The sequence below is a fragment of the Balearica regulorum genome, chromosome 1 (assembly GCF_011004875.1).
Source record: "Balearica regulorum gibbericeps isolate bBalReg1 chromosome 1, bBalReg1.pri, whole genome shotgun sequence".
Lineage (NCBI taxonomy): Eukaryota > Metazoa > Chordata > Aves > Gruiformes > Gruidae > Balearica > Balearica regulorum.
The window spans coordinates 196618351-196634399 of NC_046184.1; the positions used below are offsets into that span (position 1 = coordinate 196618351).

Consider the following 16049-nt stretch of genomic DNA (forward strand, 5'->3'; position numbering starts at 1 on the left):
ATCTTACTGATAGATGCAAAAGTCAAAACTAACTTCATTGAACCCTTAGACACTGCTCTACTGAAAGCTTGACAGTAAAAAAAAAAAAACCAAAAAAAACAACACAACCAAACAAAAACCCCAAAAGCATAACAAAAAACCCACAAGAAACCCCACCAGAGACCACACCACAGATTTTAAACTTAAGGAATTAAAATTACAGTTTTCTCAAGAGAAAAGTCTACCTGAAAGAGCAAAATCAGAAAAAGCCTGTCTTAGATTCCTTCAGTTAAACTGAATACAGAAACAACAAAGAAGTGTGATATTTGAAGGCAGGAAAAAGAAACTCCTCACAAGCTCTTTGCTGCAACAGCTCAAGCATTTAAGGCAAATTACCAAAGTAATACTGGAAAATCGATTGTCTGATTGGTGCAAGGAGTACTCTCAGGCTTCACTGATCACCTGAAAAAATGAGGCTAAAACCAGCTATGTTTGGTTAGCTGAGTAGGACTGCATTTGGGTGTCTAATTTATAATTTGCTAACCAATACACATCTGTTTCTCCTGCAGTTTCTCAACAACTTTCTATTTTGTGTTTCTGTGGAGGACAACTTGTGTAAGGAATTCTCACTTAGTAGATTCAAAATACAACTTCAGCCACAAAATTATTAATAGATGCTCTGGATTCATTTCTGGTCACTGCTATCGTAAGGACAAGAACAAAAGAAAGACAGTCTGGCAGCAACCTGTGAGACATCTCACCCAAACCCTCCAGCTCTCTAAACATTCCAGATGATAAAAAGCTCATTTGCACACCAGCTACCAGAAAGCTAAAAACCAAATTTCTTCCTGTCACAAAGCGACACCTATCCATGCAAACTCAAATCTACGCTGCTTTCTTCTTAGTTGCTCTTGTTATATATTTAATCAAATCAAACAGTACTTCAGGTAGAATTTATCAAGGGATATTTCTGTCATGTATGGCTAGAATCCTACATGATTGTAATTGACCATATTTTACATCTGGTTTGTACGATTTCATAAGGCAATTAAAATCTACAAAAATTACCATAGATGGACATAGGTGAGATGTGTTGCTTAAAGTCTAAAAGCAAGTTTATATATGAAGTGGTTTTGTAAAAACATGTCTAAAGCTATCAAAATTTTTTTAAGGATATTCTGTTATAACTGTCTTTAAAAGCTTTTGTATTTTTCCTTTTTAATATTAAATCAGAAAAAAAATTTAGCAGTTGATAGTTTCTTTTTATCCCTCTCTCTAGTGAAAAGATCTAAATTTGAAGGGAAAAAAGTGGGAGGAAAGAAACCCAAAGGGTGCAATTATCCCCATATATTTTTCATAAAGAAACACTGAAATAAATTTTAAAAAACCAACTAAACTAGAGAATGAAAGCTGCCTTAATTATTTCCAGTCTTTTTATCAGCTCTGTGACTTATCATACTGAGAATATAGTGGGATTATAACCTTGCATATACATTTGTATACAATTATATAAATAACCAAGTGAATATTTTCCAATACTTTGCTTTAGACAGTAACTTTTACTGGAAATGTTTTCTCAGTTTTTTCAACTCTATTTAATATTTCAATACTGAGATACCTGTCAAAACAGAAAAACATTTTTGACTCATATTCCTAACAGGAAGACCTGATTTATTTCTTCCAAAACTTTTAAAATCCTGAATTCACAAAATGTTTTAGTTAAACCAAGTCTTCATGTTTTGTTTAATAATGTTGTAGTCAGAAAGTTTTGTCTAGCAACAGGAACAAGGAATTAATAGAATTTTATAAAAACAGAACAGTAAAGCCTCCCAGTCATGCCCTACAATTTGATACCATGTATATTAGCATATATATACGGTACCATGTATATTAGCATATATATACGGTACCATGTATTATACACATGATGTATACACACAAATGTACACTAGCATGTATATTCACATATTAGACATGATGTATATACACGTGTGTATAATACATGTACATATATACTGATATATTATGATACTTGCTTATATATACACATGTATAGGTATGCTAATATACATGATATATATGCACTTGTGTACATACACAGGTATATGTGTATACATGTGTGAATATGTATTGAAAACTAAGTAGCTGCCCTCTATTTCCTCTAAGCAGTCCATGCATCTTGTTTGGATTCCTTTTATTTTAAATCCCTTCTGTCTCATTCAACGTATCTAAAAGGGCACCTTCTGTCAGATAAGACGGTCAGTCATCACTTCAAACTTTACTTCTTCCCTTTTTCTTTCAGAATTACCTTCAAAAATCTTAAAGTCCTCAGATTTGATAAAAAAATTGACTGCAAAGAAGCTGCAGAAGTAGCAAACAATTTCTTCAGTCAAAACTAAAATCCATTAAGAAAATCTTGACTGCATCAGAATAAACATCTTGGATCAAACTGAAGATATTCCAGAAGGACTGAAGACACTTTTCTATGAAAAAGTCTTTTTTTCCCTCATTTTAAAATTAGAGGAAAGAAAGAATATTACTCCTAAAATTAATCTTATCTTGTTGCTGAACCACAGAATAATTTGCTGTGTGCTATCATCTTACTAACTTGTAACAGGTGTAGAAAAGTGAAGAGGAATTTAAATCGAGGAATTTAAAAACCCACCAAAACATTCATTTCTGGATAAGCTCATTTTTTGCTAAAGGAGTTGATGTTGCTGGATAAAAAAACCCTACGAAAATAAAGGAAACCATAATTCAAAGTCTTTTTTTTTTTTTTTCCCCCTCAAAATCACAGTGTCTTTTTCTGAAGCAGAACAGGGCCATTTTGCTGAGTACTAATAAGCAGATACTGGCAAAGGATTAAAGCAAGTATCTTGGAAGATAACTACAGTACTCCTAAAATTCAATTTGCCAACTTCTTAAAATAGACAGTAAGCTATAAAAACTGAACCAACTCAATCTACAGCCCCATATAAAGAGGAATAGTCTTTCCATGCGCACAAATGAAGTATGACCTAGCAATTTTTATGCCTGGACAACTGTACAGAAAATTGTAATACATACATTTGCTATTATGTTTCTGCTTTTACCTTTTGTCTCCTCTTTTCCTTTCGCTTATCTTCAGTATCTTGTAACATTTTTTCTTTCCAAAGATCAAAAAAGTAGGAAGGATCAGTATAGAACTTCAATCCATCTTTCTTATCATCCCTGGAAATACAGCAGAAGAAAAGCTAAGAAAATATGAATTAGTATTTTCTGAATCCAACAAAGCTCACCTTTGACGATCATACAAACTTCGTCTTTTTTGCATTATAGGATGACAGCACGCTAAGTGCATTAAATGCCACTCTGGGTAGTTACAGCTCACAATTGACTTGATTGATGCCAAGAATTTCAGGGGAAAAGGGGTGGAATCCACAGTCTTGGGAGGCATGCTCCCAGGCTATGCTTCGCCAAAGCCAACTAGGCTCCTGCATCAGCCAGCTCACCGGAGGGAAATTCACTGGTGCTGCACAATCAGTGCCAAGACAGGACATGTAGGGGACAGAGGAGCCTAAGAATGGAACTCAGCTGTCTCAAAAGAACAGGAAAAGGAGTATTTGGCTCAATCCAAACGAGTCTTAAGAGCTGAATTTAGGAACAAGGTATGTCTGAGTACCTTTGCCCTTATGACAGGAAGCACAAGATAGCTGCTACTCTCAGTGGGACTTCTAACTAGGGCAAGGGCTAGGAAACGGGTGGCAACTGAAAGGTTGAATCCTACCAGACTATTCTAGGAGGATTTGAGACAGAGCTGATCTGGGCTTGCCAGCTCCAACTGGCAGCAGGAGTCAGGGTCACCCAGACTAAGGCGGCACAAAAAAAAGGTAAGCTATCAAATCCTAATTTGATCCTATGACCTGGAAATACAGAATCTTCTCATACCCTAAACTCCTGGGAAGGAAAGCTGGCATGGTCCAAACAGCATATGACAGTGATCCCAGTCTAGCTTTCTGAACTGGTGTCCTTCAGAGTCCCTTTTGGCTGTGAGTCCTAATTTCCTCCTAGGTAAATTTTGATTGCAGCTGAATACTAATTTCTAGATCAGGAGTGATGGAGATCCAGCACATGGAAACCTTACAACCACTGGAGCAGGGTACAGAGAGCGGATCTTGTATACTGTCTGGTCATACAACCATAAAACCCTTACTTTTTGTGTGCTAGATCTCCTTGCTACAAACATCTAATCTAGTGAAGAGGGTACTGGGGCCATTCTTCCAACCCTCCGGTTTAGGTCAGTCTCCAAGTTGAAGTTCGTTTAAGCTTTGTCCAAGGCAAATACAAATAATTTAAATTCAGCAGATGTAAAAGATTTACCAAGAAATATAATTTAAGTAAATCTCGCTAAAAGTATCCCTAATAAAACAGGAATAACAATAAAGGTCACTGATGCTGTCATCCAGATTCGTATTAGCACATAGCTGTGCAGAACAGCTGATCGATAACAACTCTTGCTAACTGGATGCCTATAAACAAACACCACCGTTCTCTGTGGCAGTGGCAAAAAATGTGTCCTTCAGCTACAAATCCAAACAATTTTACCTTCTAAGTAAAAGCTCTTGAAAATAAAATATACTGCAAATGCCCTGCTATGTGATTCCTTAAAAAAAAAAAATCAAATAATTTACTGCAGATTGAGTGCCTGCTTTACACAGATACCTCACAATCTAATACCTCGCAAAAGTTGAAGGACACAGTAAAAACATGTTGTCCCCAACCCTTCAGACAGACAAATTATACTCATTTGATAAACAGCAATAAACTTAAAGGAAACAGGAAACAAAGTCCTGCTTGCTGCTCTTTTATTCACCATTAAGTAACCAGGAAAAGACAAGGTAAAGATTGTGTGTGTGCACATGTGTGTATATGGTGGGGGGAAGAGGAGGAATAGAGGGAAGGCAAAAGCAACAAATCCAGCTTTCTGGATAAATGAACCAAAGAAAACAGTTTACTGTATTATTAATTTTCTTTTCACTTTTTACATAATCAATGGCCCTTGCTCTCTTATCCTGTGCTGCCATGTAACACTTATGCTGAAACATGAGGATTTTTGTCACATACAGCTTAGGATTTTAAGTGTGGTAACAGCAATTTTTGTTTCCATGAACAGTGAAGTCCCTGAAAAAACAGATCTGAATAACCAATACAGCTTTTCCCTTCTCCTGTAATTATTCTCTGCATACAACTAGGAGATAAAGGACAAAGTACAAGAATGTAAACAATGAATACTTCCGTACCTATAAGGTGAAAGAATATTCAGAGGTGGTGGTTTGTCACTCTGATTATAAATATCAGCCACTGGGTTAGGAATGCTGTTCTTTGAAACTACCTGCTGATCTTGAATTGTTGAGCTCTTGAATGCTTTTTTCATGTTGATATCCTGTAAGGATACTGGTAAAAATAAAAATACATTTATTACAGGTCTGAAATTAACATAAGTGGATAAACAAGGTCCATTTTACAGTAGCTATTTACAATATTTTCAGCAAAATCTAGAAGGAAAACTGAAAGATTTTTCTTTAGTGGATAATAATGATATTTAAGCACAAAGGCATATAAGAATTACCATCATAAAACAGATTTAAGTCCCACTTGGTCCAGAACCTCCCTTAAAACAACGGGAACACGGACTGTGTCATGGAAGATGATGCAAGAATCCTGTCACATGCAGATGTCCAAAGATGTCCTCTTTTTATGAGGTTTAACCTGGACTTCTAATAGCAGAAAGACTGGCTTCAAGTCTGAAACACGAGGTCTGGTACTCCTCTGACACAGCATGTTTTATAATTACATGTGGTATCCATACACGTTCAACCCCATTCTAAGTTCAATTCAATTATGGCCTCCACAACCTCCTGTGAGAGAGAGTTCTGCTTCTTTTACCATCTTTCAGCTCCAAAATCTTTCTGTATAATTGAACATCCCTTAAGTTTTTCTCATCTCTATAGAGAGAGAAATACTCTACTGTCCTTATACAGTTCAATAACATACTTTCATTTTATCTTTTCATGTACACAATTCTGAGGGAAACAATACTAGCCTCTTCACTCTTTTCAAATGAAAGATTTAAGTTGCTTTTAATTGTTCCTGTCACTTTTAGAAAGACTTTCATTCTTAATATAAATTTTCCTGAGATAGAGCGACCATTGCTAAAAAGATCCAGATAATGTCAACCACAATTGAAAAGTGGCAGTATGCTCTCCACATTATCTTCCATTCTTAGGCAACCTAAAATACTGGGTTTTGACTGCAGTTGAACAGAGCACTGAAGTCTTCATTGGCTTGTCTACAATGACACTAACCATTTCTTGAATTGATCCAACTATTTAACAACAGTGTATGCTGTAGGAGTAGTGGCTGGCTTGTTTTCTTTTCATTCCCATTACCATTTCATCTCATATTTCTTGCCCATTCATCTAATTTATCAAGTCTCAAGAACAAACTGCGAGAATTTCACATGGTAACTGAACAGTACCAGGCAAAAATTTAATATATTGATGACCTGCAGAACCAGAAAGGTATGAAGTTTGATACAGACCCTGTCATGATGGAAACCAAATCCAACTCCATCCAACTATTTTTGTTAGCTGTGGTGAGGGTCTTGCCTCTCAGGCGAAGACCACTTAGATTCTTCAGTAGCTTTTAAAATAGCAAAAAATTAGAAACAGAATATTTCATTCCAAATTGTCCTTCACCCATCCATGTCATATGAAGTATCAAAACATAATTTTTGAGAAACTACTTTCTATTTAAACGTGCCTGTAAGTAAACCAGTAAGGTATTTCAGGCAGATTTTTGTCAGATGTATATATCTGAATTGTTACATTCCTGTTTGAAGGAAGACATTCAAAAGAGCATAAATACCATTTTTAGGGGGTTTTGAGTGTAAGTTAATTATATGCTTTTGAAAATTTAACCTCAATTATTTTAAAATGTTTTTTCAAGTGTAGTATTACTTATACATAAAATATTTATATATATACACAATATATTAGTTATACCTAAGAATGTAAGAAATCACTGATACAATTAAATCTAAAGTGTTTTTTAAATCAACCTAGCAATTGATGTTTTACTTAAAAGCCTAAGCTACCTAGAAATATATTTAGTGACAGCACAATGAATTATTATAAAGATTTCACCTTCTACAGCTAAATAGCTAATAAAATTTCTTACTGACACTATAGTGACAGCAGTTTTACACACAGCTTGTTAATGTGAAAGACAATTAGCAATGCAAGAGTAATAACTGCTGTCAATTTAAAATAAAACCTGATTAAATTCTCAGTCCATGCACGAGTTTACCCTTCCAATAGGCTGCTTTTAATTACCCTCTAAACTCTGCAAACTAGCCAGGAGGTATTCCATAACACAAATGAGACATTAAAAAAGAAAAAAGCAAAAAGAAGCTCTGATGAGGACTGCATTTCCAAAAACATTGGGCTTGAAAGTAATGAAGACTGACATCATCCACCTCAGCACGGAACAAGTACAGCGTACGATTATCATCTAGTTTGCTCATACTACCACCACAACATGCCTCAACAACTAAGCTGAACAGTGACCCCATAATAGTTTAGTTTATGTTCCCATATGGAGACCTTGTCCTCTAAGACAGCAAAAGAAAGGTGCTAGTATCAACTGTGATATTCTACCAGCTAACATGTTCCAAAACCAGAAAAAAACAGACGTAATAATTTTCAGACAGAAACAAGTTAAAAATGGAAGGCTAAATATTACACTATTAAATATCAACAGTAACATTTAATATTGGCATTAATAGTAGTAGTATTGAATACAATATACAAACTATATAAATATTAAATATATAAAACATATAAATAGTACTGTTTATATGATCACAACTAGCATTAACTACTACTGAATAAATATTACACTATTATCCTGATATAACAAGCTTTTACATTGTACTAAATGTCAGGAATTCTAATTTTCTGGAAGACAGAAGGAATCATCTAAACAGGGAGTACATGGCAGTGGCTCACTCAGACATGTAACTGAACATGTAAGCAAACGTGAACATGACAGCTTTTAGGGCTAGACAGAGAAACATGTTTTACTTACCCAAGTAAGTGCTTTCGAACACTGTAATGATGTTACTTAAATCCTTTGTTTTTACTATGTATTTATGAAGTGAATGACCAAACACATAAGGAATGAGGATGTAACTGCATTTTAAAGGAAATACTGTTTCTAGTGACTAGAACCCCCTAGAGCATTTCACCTAGTTGATGCAAACATGCAGTGCCTCATTTAGGTAAGGAGTATTATTAGATGACTGCAGAACAGACACTACTAATATAGTTTGTGACCACTCTACCCTGAAATAATAGATCTACCGCCTCAAACTTTTTCCAATATTCTGATTTATTTCCAGTAAGGTCTAGATTTCTTCACTTCTGATTTATTACATTCACAAACTAAAAGTCTTCCCTGTGAAAAAGGCAGCTTAATGGAGCCATTACTACAGAGGCTTCTTGAAGTACCATGAAGTCAAAAATGAAGACAGTTATACAACTCGAGAATATTTTTTCTCGCTCTGCTAACATGATTTTTCCCAGCTTGCCTTACTGAGGAAACAAGATGAAATATTGGTTGAGGATTACTTTGAAAAGAGAGATTGTTGTGTAATTAAATACTGTGGTCTTGTCAACATCACTTCTGGCTCAATGCCTTCATGCAATTACCTACCCTCTTCTACCGTTGAATCCAGCTGGGTAACTTTGACAGCAAGGCGATCGATTCTGTCTTGAAGGGAATTTGCTCTGATGTAGAAGCTGTTGGCCTCATTAAACAATTCACCAAATATGTCTTCAGCATGTTTGCCTGGGTAAGAAAACAGACAGGGAAATCCCTTTGCTAAGGGCTTACAAAACACAAGACAAATGGCTTCAATGTCATGAAGTTCTAATAAAACACAGTAGCTGTAGGATTATAACAGCACAGTTAGACATTCAGCAAAATTTTGGGCAATAGATTTGTACAAAAATCTCAAAATATACCATAAATGCTGCTCGAAGCCTGTTCTCCTGGACAGCCTGGTTAGTCTTCTACTTAAAAAAAAAAAAAAAGACCTTCAACTTTTAATCCTTATGTAGCTGAACTACTGCCAACAGACACAGAACTGATCGTTAAAACTTGCCTCTCTGATGAAAATAAAGGCCCAAAGTTACTGCTGTCCATAAAAGCTTCTGAAGTAAATTTTGGAATCTAAAAATCTTGCAATCCATAGTGATTAAGATTTAATTATAAGCACAAGCCAACATCAAAATGAAGGCAAAGTGAAATATAAAAATGCGGATCCTCACTCAAGGCAACCCACTTACCTCTACAACTGCTCGCTTATACATGTTGCTCTGTTACGGGAGTCACTGCGTAAGACTGCACTGAGCACATTTACCTATGGCCAGTCTGGACTTAACACAGCACAAAAGGGGAGCCTACAACCTTTTCTGCCTCCCTTTCAGCTGCCGTATTTACTCATTCACTGTGAGAGTGGATAGTCCCCACAGATCACACCTCCTCTGTTTTATGTTGTACAGCAAAAACCTTTTGGAATCACTTGCATATGGGTCAAAGTAAGTAGCTCAGTACCTGTGTACAGATGGTTTATACCCATATAGAAATAAGATTTCATTCTGACAGGTAGTATCTGAATGAATGGAGAAGCCAAAGACAGAAAAATACAAAATATTTAAAGACTCGCAGAAAGGAAAGAAGTAGTGGTAATGCAACTTGAAACAATGAGTATGTTAATGTACAACTGAAATCTAAGTAAGAACAGCTCAATAAAGGAGCACATATACTGGTTTTAGTATTTAATCTTCGATGACAATCAGATGTAATCTATTACTTCTTCCTCATATATACACATATGCAAAGCTCAGGAACAAAACCATGGGGCAACAAATCCTGTTGCAGATCCTGAGAGCAGCTTTTTTCACTGGCTAGAGTCCTGCAGCCATCAGACCAAACTCTACTGCCAAGGGTAAGGGACTATTTCATGGAAGCTTTCTTCAAAGCCTTTGCTCCATGAGTGTGCTTACTAGGTAAAGAAAGCATCGCAGTACTTACCGGTACAGGCTGCAAGTGCTCCCAGTCCTCTCCCCCCTCCATAGATTCTCCCCTCCCAAGTGGAGGTGAATCCCCTAGTAAAGCTTTTGCCTTACATAAAAGTGCAGAGTTTCCTACAGAATTCTGGTCACTCTGCCTGTGCTCCAAGCCAGCTGGCTGCAAACAAACCCAAATCTGAACGCATAACAGAAAGAAAGACTCCACTAAGAGCACATTCCCTTTGGATAGGAACTTGTTCATGTCTCCTGAAAAGAACAGAGGCAGAAGTCAAATCTGTATGCAACAGCACAGATCTCCCAGGTTTTAAAATCTACCCTGAACTCACAGTGCAACATTAAAAAACAGTGTGACTGCAAGGTAGACCTGTGCTTGCTCTCTCTGTGTGACAAGCTGTGGGAACACCAACAAGCTCTGATGCTGTCAGCAGGACGTATTACACTAGCTTCAGCACAGAATTTTTCTATGATCATTTCCTTGCTCCCAGTTGGCTTGAACCACAGGCAAAACAAGCGCTGTCTGCAGAAAAAACCCTCTGCAAACATGACAGATTTTAGACTGTGGACAAGCCTAGCGGTAGACTTCACTCATTAAGTACCATGCCTTCATCTGTTAAAACGAAGGACACGTCATTTATTTGCATAGATCTTTAACTTGACACTAATGAAGTACTTTAGGGCTGTCTAAAGAGACTTCTGATGACCCAAGAAATCTGCTAAGGGAAAACTGCAGGATATGGATTGTGTAAGTAGCCACTACAACAATCCTAAGAGGATCTGAACACGCAGCGTAACAGGCAGATTAGCCCCCAGACCAAATCTGGAGAAATAAAAGCTAGACATTCCTAGCAAGTCAGACAAGTGAAAAGTGTATTATCTACACTTCGGCAATCATCGTATAATACCAAAATGAGGTCTTATCAGATATCCTTGAATGTAGTTAGGAGACATTAACAATTCTTCTCAATTTTCTGAAACTTAACGATGTCAATACTGGGCAACTGCCTGAAAAATTGGTAAATGAAACTCAATGACAATACAAATACAAATTAACTATGAATAATATTAGACACTAAATCTGCAGTTACTGCTCAAGAAAGATCAGAGAATCACTTGGAAACATCTCTGAAAATATCGACTCAATGTTTAGCAGTAATCAAAATTTTATAAATTCTTAGGGAACTAATGATAGAAAAAGTCTGTTTTGATTATGATCTGAAGTCCTCAACACTCCACCTTAAAAAGACTCCAACATATTCTAACTCACATATCCAAATCAGAAACAATGATCAGAACTACAAAATGGTTTCTATCCAAAAAGAGTGCTAACAGATCAGGATACTCCAACCTGGAAAAGATATCATTAGGAGAACAGACAATAAAGATTTAATAAAATCACAGATGATTACAGAAATACACGAGATGAAATCACCTTCCATTATTTTTCATAATTCAAGAATCAGAAGGTATCAAAAGGAAGAAACACATCAACTTCTATCGTGGGACATTCTGCCACAGGTCACTGGGCAAGAAAAAAGTGCAATCCCTATTTAAACACATCTAAGCAATTCCACAGATGATAGGTTTACAAATGCTTGTTACATAGGATGATTCAGATGGATCTCAAGCTCAGAAAATCCTACATCACTGACTACTTGAAAGGGGAACACGCTGTGTTTCTTGTACTCCTTCCCTAAGCATAGGCTATTTCCTACCAACACAAACTGAACACCAGAGTTAATGGGATCTGTAATCTGAACTCCATAAACTCCATACAGACTTTCTTACATTCTTAAACCATTTCCATTTACAAAGCAAAGAAACTGATGAAGCAATAATTTCTTTTCTAGGACCGGAGTCATCAGCACAAACAACAGCTGCTGATTGTTAAACACTCTCTGAAGTAATCTCTTTTCTCACTCATTAAGAAATATTATTCTTCTTGCAAGCACTCCAGGCATGCTTCTGAATTGTTAACTGTGGTGTCAGCTCACAGGTGTACTGCGTAGACTACTCTGGATGGAGCTGATGCTAGCTTGCCTCAACAGTAGCCTACAGGTTTGTTCAGTGAATAACCTTCTTTTGATGCATGTGTTTAATTTCATTCCTACGAATTGATCACACACATATATAAAGGAAAGACTTAAGAAATATTAGCACGTTAAGACACGCTGAAATTTCAGTCAAATGTGTCATTTGATGCCAAGAGGCAGAAGAGTTTGCTGGCTTCATTTTGCACAACTGAAAGCCAAGAATAACTCAACTGCTAGTCTTGTTTCTTGCACCAATTTCTCTCACCTTAGAAAAATTCCTGGTTTCCTCTACCATAGTTTTTTGGTTGGGTGGGTTTTTTGTTGGCTTTTTTTTTTTTTTTTAAACACTTGTAAATCCTAGACAGGCTCTGCTTGTATAAACTTCCAAATATAGAAGAGTATACAAGCAATGAAGTTGTCACTTATGTAATACCATAATATAATGCTATGTCCTGTATCATAATTTTGCTATTTAAAACAAGCCATCTTAAAGCTTTTCATTTATTCAGTTTTTCATCAGGAATTAAAAACTTGCAGGAAGTTACAGATACTTACTTAAGCTGCTTAGCTGGCGTATGATAGCAGCAAGGGTACTATTTGTCACACATTCCAGTTCACTGGTAATTCCCTCTGGCAGAGCTCCTCGGCAGAGATGCCGCGGTTCAATGTTTCTTTTCACCAAAGGCATGGCTCACAACCTGGAATTTACAGAAAAATATGTCATATATATTTACAACAATGATAATAAGAGCTATGAATCTGTGTAGCATGCATTCAGGGTTTTCTTCTACAAAATATACTTCACCTTTTTTTTTTTTTTAAAAGCACTTGCTTCAGCATTCCTGCCATAAGATACTGTACAATTCCTACCAAGGCACTGGAGTTGTGCACTCACGCCAGAACATGACAAGAGCACTGCAGAGAAGCACAAAGGATACAGTCCGTGTAGGTAACATACACCAAATCCAGGTAAAAAGTGTAATATTTACTGTCTGCACAGACCTGTGCTCCAGTACCAGAATCACTGGACTTGAGCGCACATTCGCATTTATAAAAATCTGGCCATCTCCACAGGAGCAGCAGGGAAGATCACTGTCTGGAGCAAGCTGGCTCGCTGCCTTGGCAAGCTGGCCACCAATGGACTGTCCATGCATTACAGCCCCCTGACTACGTCAGACACTGACCTACCCTTGCTTCGACAGGTTTTCAGTCGAAATGCTTAACTTATCTGACAGATAAGGGCAAGGGCCTCACAGAAGGGTGAGGGTAAGGGAGAAGCTGCAACATGAAGAAGATGGTTTTCCACAGGTGGTGCTGAATGACAATCTGAATGAGGTTACAAGCACATATTGAATGGATTTTGGGAGCATGCCAGATGCGGAAAGACATTTATCTGAGAAACCAAAGGCTGTCAGAACTGGTTTTCTTGGAAAAATAGTAGAAACTAGGATGGGGAAAACAAATACAAAAAGAGATCTCAAAGCATCACAGAAGGGCACAATGGTATAGAAAACCCTATCCTGCAGGGAGCAGCTTGGAGAGCAAGGATGCCAAAGTGGGACAGAATTCCCCCAAAAGGGAAATGAAAGCATATACTATAAAATGTTCTTAAGCAGTTTTCTTTAAAATGTCATTAATACAATTATGAGTCAATTTGATTAGCTTTTTGAACATTGACAATTCAATGTCCATGCACTGCTTATGAATAATACTCTGTTTGAAGACCATGTGGCATGAAAGTATTCTGGAATGAGAAATTACAGTGTTACCAAGGGCATAAGTTCATTTGGAAAAGACCAGAAAATTTCTTTTTTATTGCACTAGAGCAATTAAAGTAACCTTTCAATTTCTCTAATTAAAATCACATTAGTAAATTACAAAGACCTTTTTGCTGTTCAAATGCTGCATAGTAATTTTTGAAATTACTTTCCCCCACCAAGGTTTAAAATATTTTCTTCTCAAGAACATTTATAAAAAAATTAACAACTTTGAAGTAATTAGCAAAAGCAAATTATTTAACTGTAAGGTGCTTTCAGAACAGGCTAGGAAAAAATAGTGTCGTGACTTCTAAGCAGTAGTCCTGGATTATATTTTATATCTTTCTTAATATGAGACAGTTTAGTTCAATATGTCAGAATATTGAATAAGAATAAGACCAGTTGGGTTTGCTAAGTTTTAAACAATATATCAGAGGTAAAAAAGGAACAATTTTTATTTTATATTAGACCAAAAGACTTCTTGTTTCTCTTCTATGTTTTCATATTCTTCTACAAACAGATGCATATTAAAATATTACTTAATATTCAATGCAGTTTTCTGAACTTGATAGAAAATAGGTAAAACCTGGAAATTCGTAATTACTGAAGAGCATCCTAGCAACATCACACTGTAAACAGGCTAGCGAATTGCAACTATGAAATAAAAGTCATTATAAGGTATTATTTCACTGTGCAGTAAAATGTTCATAACCATAATTAGTAAGAAGTTAATTAATAGGAGCATAAATCAGCGCTAAAGCAGTCAATTCCAAATCTTAGTATTAACTCCAACACACAAGCTACTATTTTTGGTTTTCTCTGTACCATTCACAACACTGTTGTACAAACTAAAGGCATAAAGACTCCCTACAACTATGAGAACAAAATTCCTGAAATATTGGTGGGTGATTAGACATCTCAAAATTGTCTTTCCTTGGAACCATTTTTAATGTGCAACTCATCAGTAAAACACTCTGGTGAACAAGGCGACCATTCTACTGGGTTTGGGTTTGTGGAAGTTGGTTTGGTTGGTTTTTTTAAGAGAAATACTGCTAATATGTTTTGCTACACTCTTTTTTTAACCCACCTTAAATTCTTATACGAAAAGACTTCACCAGCAGAATAAAGCCTGGTTTACAGTGTCTTTCTGACTAACGCTCTCAGAGCTCCTGTCTTACCTTCTGCAGTTTACTCGACTTTCCCCCCCCCACCACACACAACACGCTGGTGCCAGCCGGAAGCTGGCTGCACACTGTCTGGCTAATTCCCTGCTACCTCTTGAAACACCTACCATGTTGAATATAATCAAAATGCCTTTCACCAAAAGCACAAATTTAAGTCCCTTCTCCACATCATGTTCTTCCTCACCTATAAAAGCCTATTTGAAGAAAACATACAACTGCAGTTTGAGGTTTTTCGTTTTCTCATCAATTCTTTATGAAATGGTCCAATGTGTTCAACAGCTGGTGGGGGGAGGCACACTGACCCAAGACATCCCATTTCTTTACAGAGCAGGCTAAAACACACAGCAGTGCTCAGAGTGGCAGAAAAAACAAATTTCATTTGTGAATGCATGATTTAAATTATTATGCATTCACCTCATTTATGTGTGAAGTTTAATTCCAAAAGGTAAACTGAACATTTGATGAGTAAATATATGCAACAGATTATGCCATGCATTAACCACTCCTGATCAGAGGGAGGAGAAAAAAAAAAAGCACCTGCAATTGCAAGTTTCTTCTACTTTAACACCTTCAACTATCTGAATCAAACAGACCTATACAGCTACTAACCCAGTAGTAAGTAAAAAGCTCTTATCTTGCCACTAAAGCACTACCATCCTTTTCTTCACCACACACAATAGTCAGACAAACTTAATCTTTCTTAGGGAAAATTAATGAGAAGTGGCTAAAATTTTTTCAAACTACGTGTAAACAAGAGATTAAATAAGAAATTGAGACAAAATAAGCCTCTGAATTACAGCAGTGTCATTACACTCAACTAGGCTGCGGTGTAGGTAGTATGTTACCAAGTGCAGAAAAAGAATTGGGAATGGCAGTTCCGCTGCCTTCCACATTCATATTCCATCTGTTTTGAGTCACACTTCAGCCCCAGCTTATTACTAGACAAGATATTAATTGTGATAC

At 36.5% G+C, this 16049-nt stretch overlaps 1 protein-coding gene across 2 annotated transcripts in view; it reads right to left on the minus strand.

The window, feature by feature from the left end:
* WASF3 (WASP family member 3) overlaps positions 1-16049 on the minus strand; it is a 75060-nt gene that overhangs the window by 11442 nt on the left and 47569 nt on the right. For both annotated transcript variants that reach the window (XM_075742124.1, XM_075742123.1), the window contains exons 3-6: positions 12701-12843; positions 8734-8868; positions 5259-5412; positions 3072-3189 (exon numbers count right to left, since the gene is read on the minus strand). In XM_075742124.1, the coding sequence (XP_075598239.1) occupies positions 3072-3189; positions 5259-5412; positions 8734-8868; positions 12701-12833 (540 nt within the window). In that variant the 5' untranslated portion in view covers positions 12834-12843. The remainder of the gene's footprint in view (positions 1-3071; positions 3190-5258; positions 5413-8733; positions 8869-12700; positions 12844-16049) is intronic.